Source organism: Eptesicus fuscus, chromosome 12 (genome assembly GCF_027574615.1).
Source record: "Eptesicus fuscus isolate TK198812 chromosome 12, DD_ASM_mEF_20220401, whole genome shotgun sequence".
NCBI classification, from domain to species: Eukaryota; Metazoa; Chordata; class Mammalia; order Chiroptera; family Vespertilionidae; genus Eptesicus; species Eptesicus fuscus.
The window spans coordinates 28,964,352-28,982,655 of record NC_072484.1 but is presented as its reverse complement, the minus strand read 5'-3'; the positions used below and the strand labels follow the sequence as shown (position 1 = coordinate 28,982,655).

General features: G+C 52.8%; 1 protein-coding gene across 5 annotated transcripts; it reads right to left on the bottom strand.

The window, feature by feature from the left end:
- Window positions 1-268: 268 nt before the first annotated feature.
- Window positions 269-13,839, bottom strand: ADISSP (adipose secreted signaling protein). Of its 5 annotated transcripts, none has more exons than XM_028144733.2 (7): window positions 13,006-13,060; window positions 8,355-8,376; window positions 6,620-6,735; window positions 5,148-5,290; window positions 2,215-2,353; window positions 1,223-1,345; window positions 269-958 (listed from the first exon to the last, which is right to left on the bottom strand). In XM_028144733.2, exons 3-7 carry the CDS (start codon window positions 6,636-6,638, stop codon window positions 858-860), a joined length of 525 nt encoding a protein of 174 aa, XP_028000534.1. In that variant the 5' UTR covers window positions 6,639-6,735; window positions 8,355-8,376; window positions 13,006-13,060; the 3' UTR covers window positions 269-857. The 5 variants fall into 5 exon arrangements, with proteins under 5 accessions (XP_028000534.1, XP_054580138.1, XP_054580137.1 ...); XM_054724163.1 differs by lacking the exon at window positions 8,355-8,376 and adding an exon at window positions 11,813-11,875 and having other exon boundaries at window positions 13,006-13,054; XM_054724162.1 differs by lacking the exons at window positions 8,355-8,376; window positions 13,006-13,060 and adding an exon at window positions 13,775-13,839.
- Between the last annotated feature and the right edge of the window lie 4,465 nt (window positions 13,840-18,304).

Sequence of the window (18,304 nt, the reverse complement as noted above, 5' to 3'; positions counted from 1 at the left end):
CTTGTCAAGTATCCCAAACAGAACTCCCCCACTCCATAAGACCGCTCTCTGGCCTGAGCAGAAGGGCTCTCTCCATTCAAACTCTCTTGGCAACTGTTCTCAGGCCTAAAATGCCATCACTGTAGATAGCTCTTTGGGGACTAGGACTATAATACCACACAGTTCCCTTGCCTCCTAAAAGTAGGAGCTTGGCCAGAACTGTACCTTGGCCCATAGTCTAAGGGATTGGGCGTTCTCAGGACCCTGAAGAACAAAAATCCCACTGGTCTCTGGTATCCACTGAAAGTTTTATTTCTTTAGGATTTCATCCCAACCATTGTTTAAAAACCAAGTAACACACACCTGGGTGCAGGAGCTGGGAACTGCACCTCCCTCCTACTCACCATAGACAGCAGTGGGGAAGAGGGAGGAGGCAGGAGAGGTGGCTTAAATGAGACAGCAGCAGCAGTAATGGAAATGATGACATCACAGAGCCAGCTCCCTCCTCTCCCGGGCCCTGGCTGGAGCTCCTATGGCTTGCAAGTGGGGAGGGATAGGTAAAACCCACCCTAGGTCCTCCCCCTCCCCCACCCCTCCTCAGATAGCCTCCTTGGGGGCTCAACCCATTTCTTCCCGCAGGAGACTGAGGCACATGGAGAGGAGGAAGTGGGAAGAGGAAGACACAGGAGAGGCAGGGAGGTGGCATGAATGAAGGCAGAGGTGAGGTGTGGGCAAGGCCCCAGCTTGGAGGCCCCTAGACACACCACCCCCATGCCCATCCTAGGGACAGATGAGGAAGCCACACCATCATGCAGCATTTGGGGAGATGAGGTGGAGATTAAGGCTGAGGGGCCCCAAGGTGGGCCGGGGCGTGGGCCTCAGTCGAAGCCGTGCCAGTCGCTGTGCTCCGAGTCGTATTCTAGCTCAGCACCCACGCACTTGACACCATCCAGCAGCATGGGAGTGCCATGGTGCCGGTCTGCAAGACAGGCTTCAAGTCAGTAAGCCAGGCTGGACCACTGGCCCCACCCACTCCAAGAGGACCCCTCTACCTTCTCTCTGGGCTCTATTCCGGGGGCGGGGGATGGGGGAAGTGGGGGATGGGGGGAGGTGGAGACACCAAGGAGGTGGGGAACCCCAGCCATGGCAAGGATCCCTTTTTCAGACAGGAGGAAGGCAGAATCCCCTTTTGGCCAAACAGGCGCTTCCCTCCCCTAGCCAGATGCATGCCCTGCACTCTCACCCATGACGCGGGCCTGCACCACCACTCGCACACAGGTGCCCGTGCCACCTTCACAGGCTAGCAGCATCTCCTCCTTGAGGACACCTTCCTTGTGCGCTGTGTACTCACACTTGACGCTGTAACCTGTCCGGGCAATCAGCAACTCCATGGCCTCCAGCCCCTGCCCCCCAGTACTCATCCTCTCCCTCCTCTAAAAGAGCAAGGATGGCCCAGGACCCGTGCCCCTGGGGCTGGGGCACAGGCGTCAGGAATTTCCCCTTCTTCAATGAGCTCTACATGCCTCAGGCCTGTGGGCCACCCCATTAAGGTTCCAAGGGTCAAACTTAGGCTTCCAGGAGGAGGGACTGCTGATTCCCCGAAAGGCAGGCAGGGAGAGGGAGTGATTGGAAAGGGGGCTGGACAGGCCAGGACTTGAGCAGATTAAGTGGCAAGAGGCAAAGGCCTGAGGGAGTTTGCTCAATCCACTTAAGGGTAAGGTCATGAGGAGGTGGGGGGGACATGTGACTGAAGCTGGGGCTTGGAAAAAGAGTGAAACTGACGCCCTAGCCTATGGAGAGGGTGGGGGCTGAAGCTAGCAGGGTAGGGAGAGGCAGCCCCCAGCCCAAAGCCCAGGTGGGGGCTAGGAGGGAGCCATGAAGTTCCTAAGGCTCCAGCAGGTTTCTCTTGAGGGACATGAGTGAGGGAGGTCTGAAGGTCCAGAGCCAGCTCCTCAGTGGCTCCCATCATCCCGCTGAGTGAACTATCAGGCAATGGGGCAGACATAGGCCAACAGTGTGAGTCCATGGGCTTCTGTCCAGGGAGTGAGGCCTGGGGCAAGGGACCTGCCAAGTTGCCACACTGTAAGCCCGTATAGAAGGCGTCATGTTCCCGGCTGCTGCGTTGCCTGTCCCCGCTCCATGGGGGGAAAAGAGCATCCCATGTTCTCACTCCCATTCACTCCCAGGCCCTGCTGGAGGAAGGCAAGCCTCCAGCACCCTGAGCAGAGGACGCACCTTCTGGGACAGGCATGATGCTGAGGAGCTTGAGGTGCAGGCTGGGGACAGGTGCCTCTCGGACGTCCTTGCTCAGCCTTTGCACCGAGGGCAGAGTGAAGGTAATCTCATACCTGTGCAGGATCTTCAGGAAGCCAACCTGCAGCAGGAAGGGCGGAGGAAGGAAGCACCTTCACTTACAGCCTCCCCCAGGGCCCACCCGCGTCATGCCATCTATGATCCTGTGGGCCTTTGCACCTGTTCCCTTGGGGACCCTAGGGGGTCTATCTGCCCCCTCCACTCCAGCTGGTCCACACCCCAAGCCCGGTGACTCCAGGTCTTTCCCTGAGGACCTCACCCCACAGCTGGGCCACTCTTCAGCATCTGTCTCATGGGCCCCACAGCTCCTCAGGGGCCCATTTTATAGGCAAGGAAATGGAAGCCAGGAAATGATAGGCTACAGGCCTCTTGGCCCCACTTACCGTGAGTAGCCCAGAGCAAGGTACCAGCCACTGCCCAGAAGGGGCCATTCCCCTGCCCCCATCACTACTATCACCTGCCCAGGGCCAATAGCCCTGGGTCAGGGACACTGGTCCTCCAGTCACTCATGTGGAGGCATGGGGCAACACAAACTGCACAGATGAAGGCTGGGATAGAATGAGAAGCTGACACGAGACCAGCTGTGTCAGTCCAGAGCTGGCCCACAGACCTGGCACCAGCCACTGAACCCAGGCTTCTGCCTGCCTGCTGGCATCTGAACATGGATGCCTGCCTGCCCACGCAAAAGCGCACTGTGTCCAACAGGCCCGACTCAGGGTCCAAGCAATTTCTGTTGTTCATACAGTGCTTGGCAACCGATGCCCTCTGGGAGAGATGCCATCCTTGGAAACTCCAGTCGTATGAAGGGTCACAAGCCAGGGTGGCTGCTGAGCAGGTAGGCTGACCGAGTGCCAGTCCAGGAGGCACAGAGGTGCATGCTGTACCCACAGCTCACATGCACACACACTCTTCTGTTCATGCTCTCAGGGGCCGGAGGGGCCTGTCCCTGGGGGCCAGTTGGGGTTGGCTGCATGGAACATTTAGCCTTTCAATGGGATCAGGCTGATGCCACTGCATGATAAAGCTCAGTCCGTGTGGCTCCCGCACTCTGCAGGTGGAGGACACACTTCTCAAGAGAGCTTTCTGGCTGGAACTGCCAAGGATGACCTGTGATGCAGCTGCACCACTTGCAGAATTTTCCAGGGGAAATACTCAGAGATGTGCAAAAAAATACTCATCACTGCCCTCTTTATAACAGTGAGAAATAGAAACAGCAGTAACACGGGGAATAGGGAGCCAGCTAAATCAACGATGATACATATAATGGAATACAGTTGTAGAATCTTGTGGAAAATGATTTACTGACAGGGGCAGGAGACGGTTCACAACAGAAGCAAACAAAAAACAGTGTTACACTATGATACCAGCTTTTTGTTTATGGAAACAAAGCTATAAAAAAAAACTAGAATGACACACATCAAAATATTAACCATTGTTATTTCTAGATTCTAAAATTGTGGGTACTTTTAAATTTCTTTATCGTTTTCTCTATCTTCCAAAGTTTCTGTAATAGAAATGAATAGATATTGCAATGGGGAGTGGGGGAGAGGGAGAGATTTTTTCACCCAAGGATATTTTTCCCACTGATTTTCAGACAGAGTGGAAGGGGAGGGAGGGTGGAGAAAGATAGAAACATCAGTGTGAGAGAGACACATCGATTGGTTGTCTCCCGTACATGCCCCAACCAGGGCGGTGGATCGAACCCACAACCGAAGTACATGCCCTTGACTGGGAATCAAACCCTCAACCCAAACCAGCCAGGGCTATTTTAAGTTTTATTTCATTCTGTTTATTCCCTTGGGGAAGTTGTCCTAGAACCGTGGTCGGCAAACAGCAGCTCTCGAGCCACATGCGGCTCTTTGGCCCCTTGAGTGTGGCTCTTCCACAAAATACCACGACCTGGGCGAGTCTATTTTGAAGAAGTGGGGTTAAAGAAGTTTAAGTTTAAAAAATTTGGCTCTCAAAAGAAATTTCAATCGTTGTACTGTTGATATTTGGCTCTGTTGACTAATGAGTTTGCCGACCACTGTCCTAGGAGAAAGAGCAAGGATTGGGCAGAGATGGGAATGAATCTGGGCCCCTTCTCAGGGTGGCCTCGATGGACCAGATGCGCCCCCTCCCCCTCACCCGGCATTCCTGCTCAACTTTGGAGCCCTGGTTTATTGTCCAACCTGAGGGCCTCACTCTCTGTTTCCCCCAATCCATTCCCTTCAGAGACTTTCTCCTGCCCCTCCCAAGTGGCTGTGGGATCCAACAGTGTCCCAAGCGTTGGAGAAGCCACACTGGAGGGTGTGTGAAGTGTGACCAATAGGAGGTGTGCTCCAAAGAGCAGAAAACATGGGGATGAATTAGCCAGCGGTTTGGCAAAAAAGGAAAATAAAGTCATACCTTGTTATTAGCATAATTAGTTAGTCTCGCAACTGTGTAACATATATACATTCTTCCATTTTATTCTCGAACAAACTCTATGGGATGTGAATTGTCTTCATTTCAGAGAACAGGAAGCTGAGGTGAACTGCCAAGGTCACAGAGCCTGACTAGCAGGCCTGGACCTGAACCCAGCCTGCGACACCACAGCCTGGACACCCACCTTCCATTGCTATTATTAGGGTGATGCAGATGATAACGGCTCCACTCCACTCACCTCATTCAAGGTGACATTCTAAATGCATTCATCTCATTGCAATCTCATCACCTCCCACTTCACAGATGGGGAAACCAAGGCCCAGGGAGGGATAAGGATATGTCTATGAAGGCAGCTTAGAGGATGTGAAACTGACAGGCCCAGGAAGCCAAGCAGGGCTGAGAAGGAGGTGGAGGAAGTAAGACTAATGGTGGGGGAGCTGTGCACATACCTTAACCAGAAAGCTGCTGTCACTCTCCTGGGTCACCATGACTACTGAGTCATGCAGCTTCTCATCAAAGTGGACGTGGCTCTGGGAGCCCTCCGCATCATGGCCGGCTGCAAAGCGGATACTTCGGACTCTGGGCTTGTTGCCTAGGACGAGAGTGGGAGATGGCTCCAGGGACTGCGGGCTTCCTCTACCCCCAGGAAATGACTCCTCCTTGTTGCTCCCTGAGGCCCTGCAAGTGCCCCTGACATCACCCAGCACTCGCTGGCTGAACTCTTTTCAAGGCTAGGCCACATCCTACCTGACTCTGGGGATCATGAGGCTTGAGGCCCAGTCCTCCCACAAAAAATACCCAAAGAATGGGTGTCGGGAATTGGCTAATATCACACCTCACTTAGAGGGAATAAGGCTGACACCAGAGACAAGAAGAGACAGTCTTCCAGACTCTCACCTAGCCCCAGGTGGACCAAGACCCAGCCCTGGCCTCAGAAAGCCTGCCCAGGGCTCTCCTCTGCAGGGCCATGCCCCCCATCTCTGGGACCTTCTCTTCCAGGTATGCCTGTGCCTGAGGTCCCTTACTGCCCCTCCTGATGACCCCAACCTGGTCGAGGTGTGGAGCAAGGACAGGAACAGGCTCCTTGGGACCTGTCTGGGAGTGGGAAAAACAAAGGGGGGCAAACCCCACACTGAGCCCACCACCTGGGAGAGGCTGCGCTGCCCCTAACTCATCACGGATCACTGGCAGGAAAGATGGGAGAACCCAGGGGAGCCTCCAGGACCCTACCCAGAGATACCCTCTTCTGTGTAACCCTTCACAAGACCCTCAGGTTCTTCAAAGCCAGGAGGCAGGAGTTGAGACAGGCAGATATCAGGAGCCAATCCTGGGGGAGGTCTATCTTACCAAGAGCATGACCCCAGTCCTCTCTGGCCCCCACAGTCCCAAGGCCTCCCAAGAGTCCTACTTAGAGTCCTTCTGGTGCAGGGCCTGGCCTAGCCCTGACCTGGGTTCTTAGAGGAGCCATCTTGGCACTTCCACATTCTTTGCTGAGATCCCAGACCTGACCCTTAAATCTCACCAGCCTCCCTTGCCTAAAACCCTCCAGGAGCCCTTCTGACTCTGAATGAAACCAAAATTCCTTTCTGTGGCTCTACCCACCTCGCCAAGCTCAGTGCTCACCCAAGCCCTGCATGTCTCCCCAACCCCCACAGTGCAACACAGAGGCTGGAACACAGGGACATGAGGGCACATACCTCCACAGACCAGCGCACCAAGGGGTCCCCACATTCCCTGCTAGGGCTTGGGTGTACCCTAGGACCTAGCATAAACACTGGTGCAATTACTGATGTAATTTGTGCTCACATTCAGACACACACCCCCACACACAGCCAATGCAGGCCCCACAGGCAATAACACCCCTCTCACCAGCACCCGCTGGAAGACCCTGCAAACCCCACCAGGCCAGGAAGGCACTCACCCTTGTTGGCTGCAGCCATGGATGCCCTCCCTGCCACGGGGGAGACACGCAGCTCCTTCTGGACCCTGACGCTTAAGCTCAGCAGCCTCCCATGCTCCAAGGACACCAGCAGGAGCCTGTAGGATAGGGAGTGGGGAAGGCATTGGGATCAGGGCCACCCATGGCCTGAGAACAGAGACCTCCCTTTAGGAAGGACCCAAACTCCTGCTGCTTTTAGCACCCCAAGTGTTGCCTGCACCCTCTAGCACAAGGAGCTCTGCCCCCAACTCCTCTACCCACACGCCACATTCACCAAGAGCCCTCACCCCGCCAGACACCCTATTGACCCAGGACCCAACTGGCAGGCACAGAGCTGCAGCTTCTGGGTGCCAAAGCACCAGCACAGAACGCGTGTGCCCAGGCCACCTGAGGCTGACAGGAAGGGCAGTCTGGAAAGGAGGGGACTTCTTTGGCTCTTTCCAGGAGCCAGTTCTAGAGCTGGTGACACCAAGGGTGTACCCTCCTGCAGCCAGAGTCCACAGTGTTCAGGTCATACAGCCAATAAAGGTCAGAGTCAACAGTATGCTTAGAGGGGAACAAGAATGGGGGTTTACATAAGACGTGTCCTTGGAGCTTTCCCTACTGGTGACTGACCAGGGCCACATACAGAACAGACGCCTGTGAAGGGGACTGCCCTCCCCAGCTCAGCCCCCCAAAAGCAAGCTGCCTCAAGGCAGGGACGGCGGAGGTGCCCAGGAAGCCTGTGTGAGCAGTCCAGCCCTCTTGGGCTGAGCTGGGATCATCTCAACATCAAAACAAATAATGAGCCTGCCCGTGTGGCTCAATGGTTGGGCAATCCATGAATCAGAAAGTCACAGTTCAATTCCCAGTCAGGGCACATGTTGGGGTTTCGGGCTCGATCCCCAGTAGGGGTTATGCAGGAGGCAGCCGATCGATGATTCTTATCATTAATGTTTCTATCCCTTTCTTCCTCTCCCTTCCTCTCGCTGAAATCAATAAAAGCATTTTTTTAAAAAGAATAATGAGTGCAACTGAAGGAAGCAGATGGAATACATAAAACTGGAGCAGTCACAGAGATTAGGAACAAAAGAAGAGAGAAAGCCAAACAAACAAACAAACCCAAACCCTCATTTGTCACCACTGACAGTGACAATGCCCGAACTCTTTACTCTGAAAATTGGCAATAACGAGAAATAGTTCAGCCTATCTCCTGGCCTTTCCCGTAATGAAATTGCCCTGGTGGTTAAAAGAAAGCTCTTTTTTTACAGAAGAATTCTCGCTATTAAATAACAAAGAAATGACCAAATGCCAAGTAATTCTGCAACCCCGAACTCGTGCTGGAGGCAGTGAGTCAGTGGATGGTAAACCAACCAGGAGGAAAAAGGTTGCTGAAGTAGATGCTTACAGATGCTCACGTGTCACCAACAGATGACCTAGAGTTCTTAAGGGGAATGACACAAGTTTGCAATGGAGAGATGTGACATCAGCCAGTCATGCACCGGTTAATCGCCCCTCACTCACAATGGAACCTGGCCACTGATACCTCCTGATGTGAGGCAGCACCACTGACAAGGACACAGCACCTGCCCAAAACGTCTAACTTGCATCTAATCAAGCCCCTAGCTCCAACTTCTGGCCTATGGAAAACACAGAGGTTAGTGGAACAAATTAAATGACTCCACAAGAAAGCAATGAGACACACCCAGAAAACAGGATAGTCTTTAGAACAACTGACCTGTGTTGTTATTTTTTCCAAACTGCAAGAAAAATAAAGAGAAGTTTTTTAGATAGGGGATGGGCAAAAAACAGACTACAGGGCTGCTGCCTGTTTTGTTTTGATTGATTTTTAGCGAGATAGGGGGAGAGAGAGAGAGAGAGACAGAAACATCAATGAGAGAAATACCAATCCGCTGCCTCCAGCAGGTGCCCAACCACCCTGCCCACCCTGCCCGAGGATCAAACCCACAACCTGGGTGTGTCCTGACCACCTTTCAGTGTACGGGAGGAAGCTCCAGCCAACCAGCCAGCACCACTGCCTGTTTTTTGTCAAGTTTTATGGGAACACAACCACACTCATTTGTTTACATATTGTCTGAAACTGCTTTTGCAATTAAAAAAACAAAACACAAAACTAGTTTGAGTAGTTGCCACAGAGACCACATAGCTTGCAAAGACTAAATTATTTACTATCTGGCCCTTCACAGAAAAAGTCTGCCAACTGCTGTTCTAGATTAACACACACAGAGACCAAGAAGGCAGGGTACTCTATGGGACAAATGACCTGGTTTTTTCCACTACACCAGCTGCAAGAAGAAAAATAAATGGGGTAGGGGGTTTCTAACTGCCCATAAAAAACACATTTGGGAGATAATTAGAAAGTATGAATGGGACTGGTTCTTAGATGACATTAAGAAATAAGAGCTTATTTTATTTGGTGAGATAATGAAATTGGATTCTGTAGAGAAGTATGTCCTATTTTTCAGAGATACACAGTGAAGTATTTGGGAGATGGGTGACCCACGAATGATCTCAGCTAGTCCAGGGAATGAGGAAGGGAAACAAACCACAGATTGGTGGCCTCACAGTGAGGGGCTGGGCCAGTGGAGGGCATGAACTGGAAGTCTTACAGGTGCTGAGCTGCCTGGGCACCGGCCTCACCTCCCTTTCCACTTCCCAGTTCAAGAAATCCACCCAGCCCCAACCCTGCCTCCTGGGCACGGTGATCAGCTGGGGTGCCAGGAACCCCTGATTGAAGGAGGCTGCAAGGAAAGGCAAGGCTTGGGTCTCAGGAATGCAGGAGTCACCACAGCAGGTACAGCCAGGCCAGCACACATCCCCATCCCCTTGGAGGCTAGCTCCCAGGCCCCACTCAGAGTGCAAGCAGGGTTACTATGCCCCCACTCATCATCTCTGGCCTGGGCTGCTCTGGGTCTGCTTATCCCCAGGGATCCTGGCTCCAGGAGAGAAGCCTACCCCCACCCCATCCACTCCAGCCACCCTCTGAAGCTATGGACTCAGAGTATGTGAAAAATGGCCACGAGCAAAGGGTACCAGATCACCTGCCCACTTTTCGAAGAGGCTGTTCCAGCCACACCTCTGCAGCCATGGGGGAATGACTGTCCAATGCCCACAAGATCCCTGCATCTCCCCTGGAGGCCCTGGTGAAACTCTTAACCAGTGGCGGCTCAGCAAAGGCTCCTGGGGACTCGTCACAAAAACACTCTGACCCAGTACTTGCAGGGCCCCCTCCCTGTCTTCCCCCACAATGCACTGCATGTTGCCTGCCCGGAACAATCCTGTCCCCCTAGCCTGGATCGCAGCCCCAGTGTACCTTTCTTAGGGTAGCACGACACCACACCCCTGCCCATCCCAGCATAGGCCTGAAACACCTTTAAAAGGATCCCCTTCTCATTTATGGGATCATTTAATAACTATGTTCCCTACCTTTCAAGGGCAGTAACTGTCTTTGCCAAACTCTGTCTTGGCCAAACTCTCCCAGCACCTGGCAGGGAGAACCTGTGTTCACTTCATATTTGTTAAATGAATGAATGACCAAACTAAGCGGAGCCCAAGTCGGGGCCTTGGCTGGGCCCTCTTGGCAACTCTTACCAAATGCTTTCAGGAAGAGGAAAGCCCTACCCCACTCTCTTAGCCAACCTCTGCCCTGGAGGGCACACCCCTCCCCCATCTCCGAGGATAGCCTCCCACTAGGCATTCTTCTCGCCTTGCCACCATCAACTGGTGATCAACCCTTTCCATCCTTAACATGGAAAGCCCAAAAGGTAGGGCCTGCATAAAGCCAGAGAGTAGGACCTGCATCTCCTGCACTGACCAGCAGAGGGGGAGGCAAGTGACTTCCGGGGCCCAGAGCCAGGAAGAAGCAAGCCTCCTTTCTCACAGCAGGAGGCTGTCCCCCGAAGCCAGGCTCTTCACACAATTCCTTATCAGAAGCAGGAGGAGAAGGTGTCCAGCCTCCTGCTGCACTGGCCTGAGGGAACTGCGAGGCCCCTTCCTGTGCCGGCCAAGTCCTGAGTATGCCTCAAGCCCAGCAGTCCTGGTCCAGATTCAGGCTGCCCGGGCAAGTTACTTCACATCTCTGTGCCTCAGTCTCCTCATCTGTAACACAGGAAAAAGCAGTGGCCTCTTCCTCAGAGGGTTTGGTGCAGCTGGTGTCTGAAGCTCTGACAAGGCTCCCCAGTTCAACCCCACTTTTGCAAAAGCAAACCCCAAAGGCCTGCTTTTTGAGGCAAAGGCAATTTGAGGGAAGCACTGTGGAGAGAGAGGACTTCAGGCAATCCTGGAACAGCCAGGAATGGCCCTCAGGGTGGGCCCCCCGGGACTTCAGCCTTCTCAGAATACAGCTCATGGGTTGAGGGGCCTCCCTCCCCCTTTCCACCTCCATCCTGCTGTCCCCCTCCTCCACTCCCAGGCCAGGCAAGTCCCCAGGGATTGCCAGAGAACAGACTGCTGGGAGCCTGCTGTCCCCAAAACCAGAGGAACTCACAAGGCAGATATGAAGAATGTACATCCTGGAAAATACCTCCAGCCCAGCAAAAAAAAAATGACACCTCTTCTTAGATGGGCTATTAACAGGTCAGGGGTGGTACCATGGACAAGCCACAGGATGGGGAGGGCTGGAAAGCTAGAACAAGGGCCTTAAGGGCTTCTTTGGCTCTCAGTTACTCTCGGGGAAATTGGGGGAAACTTCTTTCTAGAGGACAGAATGCTGCCAGGTCAGGTCCCTCTCACTTTATAGAGATTGTTGCTTCAAGGTTACCCTATCCAGGGCAGGGCTCAGCCAGGCCCAATGAAGCCTCTGGCATGAAGAACAGGCCCAGGGACAATGACAAGTGAGTAGACAGATGGACAGATGGACAGTTACACAGAAACCCAGAGTTCTCAGCCCCTTCGACTCCTGCCCCACTGGGTGCTGTCTGTTACTCCAGGCTGTCCCACACTGGGGCCCAAGCCTCCGGACTGGGAAGGAGGGCCTATGGCAGGTGGCGCTCCAGAACCCGCCACCTTCTTGGGTTTCTAGCTCAATCCCCAGTAGGGGGCATGCAGGAGGCAAATGATGGATGTTTGTCACATCAGTGTCTGTCTCTCCACATCCTTTCCTCTCTCTAAAATCAATAAAGACATTTTTTTTAATTGCTCAAGCTTGTAAAAAGATTGCCCATTGGGGCCACTGACCTGCTGGCTCCAGGACCCAACCAAGACTGAACACAGTGGGGACCCACATACTTAGACCGATGCCTGGAAAGGTAAGACTGGAAGTCAGGTATGGCTGTGGCAGTTTTATATCAACTCAGTCTGGATGTGACTCCATTTCCTTGTAAGGATAGGTATGAGTGTTCTCTCTCTCATCCATCATGCCACACCCTCCTATCTCCCCAAGAAGAGCTGCCTTCCTCTATCCAGCATCCCCTCCCCACAAAACCCTCCTACCCCGATCCCTCAGCTAGAAGGTGCTTAGATTCCCTCTAGCGTCCAGACTGCCTGCCACACCCTGGTGGTCCCAACAAGTAAAGGCCAGGCAGGGTCCAGGGTTGGTCAGCTGCCCCTGACTTTCTTCCGTTCTGCTCCAGCTTCCTAATGCCAAGAATCGAGAGGAAAGGCAATCCAGTGCCTCCTCTCTCAGTGCAGCAGGGCCCCTGTTCCTTAACTGGAACACTGGCTCAGAACCTAAATGGAATCCCTCCCTCCTGCAGCCTCAGGGCCAAGTCCCTAGAAGCACCAGGGGGCCAGGTGTAGGACCCTGTATCTTCTCCCGCCTCCATCCCCATGGATTTGGCGCCCCCATCCCCGCCCCATTCTCATCCTCAACGAGGACAAATGAGGGTAAAGGACCCCCCCCCCGCCTTCCCCAACTCCCCATCATACCCCTCCTGGTCTGTGAGGCAGCGGCTCTGTCTTCAAAGCTAATCCTGTGCGCTCCCCACCAAGACCTCTGTTGACGCAGTCTCTGGAGCCCGCACTCCCCGACACCACCGCCCTGCTACCTGAGGGTGCCGAGGCACGCGAGGCTCAGAGAGGGTGCCCGTCCAAGGTCACACAGCGAGGCAGGGGCTGTAGCTGTGGGGGGATGCTGATGGCGCTGACCCCAGGACGCCCCCGCCCTCAGTGTCACACGTGCCCCGGACAGCGTCCCACAGAAATACCCCAGCTACACTAGCTGACGGTCACCGCGTCCCCGGGGCCGGGCATCTCCCCAGCTCAGACGCCAGAGAGCCCTCCCCAGCCCGGCCCCGACAACGGCGCGCCCCTCCACCGCCCCAGCCGCACGGGGTCTCGAGCACCGACTGCTTAGGACACAGGCTCCGCTGGGAGGGCATCTCGGCGAGCGGGGAGGAACCAGCAGGTAGCGGAAGGAGCGGCAGTCTTACCGTGCGAGGCGCACCCCGCGGCCGGGCCCGGACTACCGAGGCGGGGGGCAGTGGCGATCGCGGCGGCAGTGGGGGTCTCAACGCCGAGCACGAGGAGGGAGCCCAGAGTGGCACCCACCCGCCGCTCGGGCACGCCCCCGCCCCCGCCCATTGGTGGACCGAGGGGGTGGGGCGAGGATTGCTTCAGACCAATAAGCGGGCGCCAGAGAACCGCCAACGGGCGTTGCGCGACTGCATCACGTGCAGGGCCATGCGGCTGCGCAGTGCGAGCCCTCACTTAGGGCCCCGGGAGGTGCTGTGATGAAGGCGGCGAGGCCGCCCGACTTAACCTGGGGCCAGCGTCGGGCGGAAGGGAGAGAGCCAAGGAAGAGTGCCAGGAGTAGGTCCCGCCCGCGCCCCACCTTCCCCTGCGGAGTTTGCACTTGCCGCCTCTGCCTCCACTTGGAAAGGGCCTCCCCTAGGCTCTGCCCCCTCCAGCGGTCGCAAGGCGGGGCTCAGGGCTAGGTGGGGCCCGCGAAAGTCGCTCCCTAGCTCGCTTCCGCCATCGGTTCGCGCATCTCTAGGTCCAGTGTCGGAGCCGCTCTGCGAACCCTGGGATTTGGCCTCTTTCCCTCCCACCCCTAACCCCTGTCTCGAAGGAAGCGGTCGGGCGCGGCCCTGAGACTCCTCCTGGGAGCCCTGCACGCCGAGATAAACACCAGAACAAAGGAGGCAGGCGGGGTGGGGGTTGGGAGAACCAGGGGCCCTCCGGGGACCGCAGCCTCAGTACCGGGTCTCCAAGGAGGCAGTCGTCATGGCAGCAGGATGCAGGATGTCATGGCAGCGGGATGCCCCTAGCTCAGCGCTGCAAGGTGGGCTGTGGGCGCCTGCCCGGAGTAGAGGAACGAGAGGCTGGGGGTAGCGGAGGGAGAGTCTTCAGCGGCTCTAGCTGCACCTCCGCCTTCCTATCCTTGAACACGAACACACACACACACACACACACTGAGAGACGCACACACTATTTACCCCGCCGGGACAGAGTCCCTAAAGTGCCCGCAGGGAGCCCGCCAGAGCATGCAGCGCCCTCCTTCAAACGTGACTAGGGGAGAGATGGCCTGAGCGGCTGAGGTGCAGCCTCCTTTCAGAAGGACCGGATCGCTGCCGTTGGGGAGCCTCTAAGGCCCCTACCCTGTGCTTTTGTCTGCTCGCTGTTGGCAAACTAATCTTCCTGAGCTATTGTCTCCATTGAGTCCTACCCGGCTGCAAAGCGCTCCTTGCTCTGCGACTGTCTCCAGCAGAGCCTCACAAACTTTTTAGCAGCATTTTTGGGTGACTCCTGTGCCTTCTGGAGTTTGAGATGCTGTCCACAGGGGCCGGCACTGGGAGATTTCCACCCAGCCCACTAGCTCCTGCCAGATGCTCTCCCACTACCCAATCCCACGTTCCATGCACTCTACTATGCTCCCCCCTCCAATTTGTCAAAGTAAGAAACGTTCAAACCTGCAGAGAATTTGTATGAGTTTATTTGAACCAAACTGATGACAATTACCAGGAAGAAAAACCTCAACGGATTGAGAAAAATGCTCCGCAAAATGGCAGTTCTGCACCCAGTTTTATACGTTGTAATAAAAAGATAAGACATAAGTGGATTACATGAAATCCATTGGTAATAGATTAGGGAGGTGGGACAAAGCAAAGGGGGGGGCGGGGGGAGAGAACCTCTGGGATTGGATAAAAGGTAAAATGATAGACACATACTTCTTTTACATAGGTGGGTACAGGACAGTTAACAGTCAACAATTTCATGATTGCCCTGACCATGTGGCTCATTTAGTTAAGCATTGTCCCACGCACAGAGAGGTTACCAGTTTGGGCACATGCCCAGGTTGTTGGCTTGATCCCCAGTAAGGGACATGCAGAAGGCAGCTGATCAATGTTACACGCGCTCCCTCCCTCTCCCTCTAAAAATAACCAAAAAAAAAAAAAAAATCAGTAAAAACATTTTAAAAATAAAATTTTAAAAATCCCATTATCATAATAACAGTGAGGGAATTTGTGGTCTCTGCTCTGGTGTGGTTGTTGTACCCAAAGAGGTCCAGAAAAAGGGAAACTACCTTGACATTCCAAAGGTATGTTATCATAGATGCCAAAAGACAATAAACAGGCTCTACTAAGGTAAGGATTGACCTTTGTGCCATAGCCGGTTTGGCTCAGTGGATAGAGCGTCATCCTGTGGACCGAAGGGTCCTGGGTTCGATACTGGTCAAGGTTATGGGCTCAATCCCCACTAGGGGACGTGCAGGAGGCAGCCAATCAATGATTCTCTCTCATCATTGATGTTTCTATCTCTCTCTCCCTCTCCATTCCTCTCTGAAATCAATAAAAATGTATTTTTAAAAAAGAAAAAAAATAGATTAACCTTTGTCAGTGAAGATTCTAGCCTAGCCTAAGACTTGACTACCCACCATAAACTGCTTTTAGTTAAAAAGTTTTCATTTCAGACCATTCTATGTGGTTATTTTAGGTCTCTGAGTAGGTAAGGCCACTACACAGGCCTCCCCTGAGCTTGTCAGGTTTAGTACGTGGCCCCTTTTCATCTAAAAATTGTACTCCCATGTCTATTCTATTCTTCAAGCTATAAAATTGGCAGACAGTGGGCCCAAAACTGCAGTTGTATTTAGTTTAGCTCAGGTGGGCTTTTAAAAATTCTAATTTTTCTTTTCTTCCTCTTCCTCCCCTCCCTCTTTCTATTCTTCCTCTTCCTCTATTTCTCTTGAAATATCAGAAGATCTAACAAGATGGACTCACATTCCAGCCTGGCACCAAAGACTGGCACACCAATTTGCCATAGTTTCCACCAATCCCTATTTTCTCACATTCATTTTCTTTTAAATTTTTATTAATTTCAGAGAGGAAAGTAGAGGAAGAGAGAGATAGAAACATCAATGATGAGAATCATCCATTGGATGCTTCCTGCATACCCCCTACTTGGGATCAAGCCCAAAACCCTGGCATGTGCCCTGTCCAGGAATTGAACTGTGATCTCCTGGTTCATGGATCAAAGCTCGATCACTGAGCCATACTGGGCTTCTCACATTAATTTTGCCTTCTGAATCTGTGAAGATATTTGATTTCATATATCTTCCTTATGCTACCTTCCCACCTGGAATGCCCTTCCTACTCTCCTCTCATGGGCAAAACTCATCCTCCCTTCAAGAACAAGGCAAGGCCTGCCTTTTTATGTCTTTCTAGCTAACTTCAAATCCATCCCTGGCTCTTTCCAACACAGACTAGCTGTTGACTATGGACTGTCTGGTGTTACAGCAGTCCTTCTCTGATCTGTGATTTAGCTTTTTGTGTTTTCAGTTTCCTGCCATCAACTATGATCCCATAGTATTAAATGGAAATTTCCAAAAATAAACTGCTCATGATTTTTAAATTGTGCACCATTCTGAGTGCACAAAGAAGTCCTGTGCTGTCCTGCTCCATCCTGCCCATTATGTGAATTCACACTATATATGCTACCCACCCATTAGTCACAGTAGTCAACTCTGTTTGAAATTGGTATCAGAGGGACCACCGTCACATAACTTTTAGTACAGTATCCTATCTAATGAAGAGGGAATATGCAAGTTGACCATCACGCCATCACAAAGATGGCAGCACACATAGCCACAAGATGATGGCTCTCAGTCCCCTCAGCCCCGCCGGAGTCCCCCAGTCCCAGGGGGCAGCAGGCATGCCACTTGCCTGCTGCTGGAGTCCCCCAGTCCTTTCAGCCCAGCCAGGGTGGGGGGGCAGCAGGTGCACAGTGCGGCCAGACCTGCCCTCAGCTCCCCAGCCGCCCAGGACAGGCCCGAGGTGCAGGCAAGCCTCAGATGGTGGCTTCCCAGCTGCCCAGGGCCACCTGAGGCTCAGGTAACCAGAACCAGCCGAGGCTTGCGCTGCCGGCAGTGGCAGCAGCAGAAGTGTGATGGGGGTGTCGCCTTCCCCTGATTGCCGGGTTGCCTCCACCCCTGAGGGCTCCCAGACTGTGAGAGGGGGCAGGCCAGGCTGAGAGACCCCCCTCCAGTGCATGAATTTTCATGCACCAGGCCTCTAGTATTGTTGTAATTGTCCTATTTTATTATTAGTTATTATTGTTATTAATCTGTTACTGTGCCTAATTTTATAAATTAATTTTTATCATAGCTATGTATGTGTAAGAAAAAACAGTATGTGTAGGGTTTGGTACTCTCCGAGGTTTCAGGCGTCCTCTGGGGGTCTTAGAAGGTAACCCCTGTGGATAAGGGGGGACTACTGTATGTTGTAGTGTATATTCTAATACATGTCTTGGTAAACATATGGATGCATTTCTCTTGAGTATATATTGAGGAATGGAATTGCTGGAACATAGCTGTGGTGGTTTTATAATATACCAATTTAGAACGAACTACATTTCCCAGAATTCTCTTGTATGTTTCCAATTAGGGTGGTCCACAACAGACATTTTTGCATGAGATTTGGAGGCTTGAAGAAAAGCAGTGGCTATATTGGTTTTTACACCTGCAAGGTCTAGAGCTCCTGCCTATCTATGTTGTTGCTGATCTGCTGGCTCATCTCATTGACATGGTAGCACCCAGGCCCATAACTGCCCCACCTTGCCCTGGATCCTCCTTCAGCTTCTCTGACTCCTGGACCAGATAGGAAAGGGCACCGACTTCTCCAGCACGACACCGAAATCATCAAATTTGGAGGCAGTGGGAACTAACATGAGTTCCAGTTTTTTCTCAATGGCTACAGCTTGTGCTCATGGATTCCAACTCATCCGTTCTCTTCCCCACTTTATATCCATCCTCCCTTCCCAACTGCCTGACCTGTGAACTTTGAGCTCCAGAATCAGATGCAAAACAACAGCCTACAGAGCCTCTTTAACAGTTACCTGACACCAAGTCCCTGTAACAAATTCTTTCTGCTTCTCTGATTGACTCATACAATAGCATAGGCATATGCTTAATTTTATATGAAACTGCCAAACTGTTCTGAAATGTCTGTACTTACACTCTCAGCAGAGTATGAGAGTTCCAGTAGCTTCACATCCTCATCAATATAAAAATTAGCAATTTTTTAAAAACACAACACTGCAAACCAAAGCAGGGCAATGGGCCACCAGACTTCAGCCTTTGCTCTGAACCATGCCCTTGGAGATGACAATTTCACAATACCTACCAAGATTGCAAATACATGTACTCTTTTTTTAAATATGTTTTTATTGATGAGAGAGAGAGAGAGAGAAACATCAATGTGAGAGAGAAACATCGATTGGTTGCCTCCTGAACAT

Coding starts and splice junctions, on each gene's coding strand:
- ADISSP (XM_054724162.1), bottom strand. CDS start 13,800: ATGACGACTGCCTCCTTGGAGACCCG. Junction 5,291..6,619: donor CATGGCTGCAGCCAACAAGG/GTGAGTGCCTTC, acceptor CTCTCGTCCTAG/GCAACAAGCCCAGAGTCCGA. Junction 1,346..2,214: donor CATCATGCCTGTCCCAGAAG/GTGCGTCCTCTG, acceptor TTGCCCGGACAG/GTTACAGCGTCAAGTGTGAG.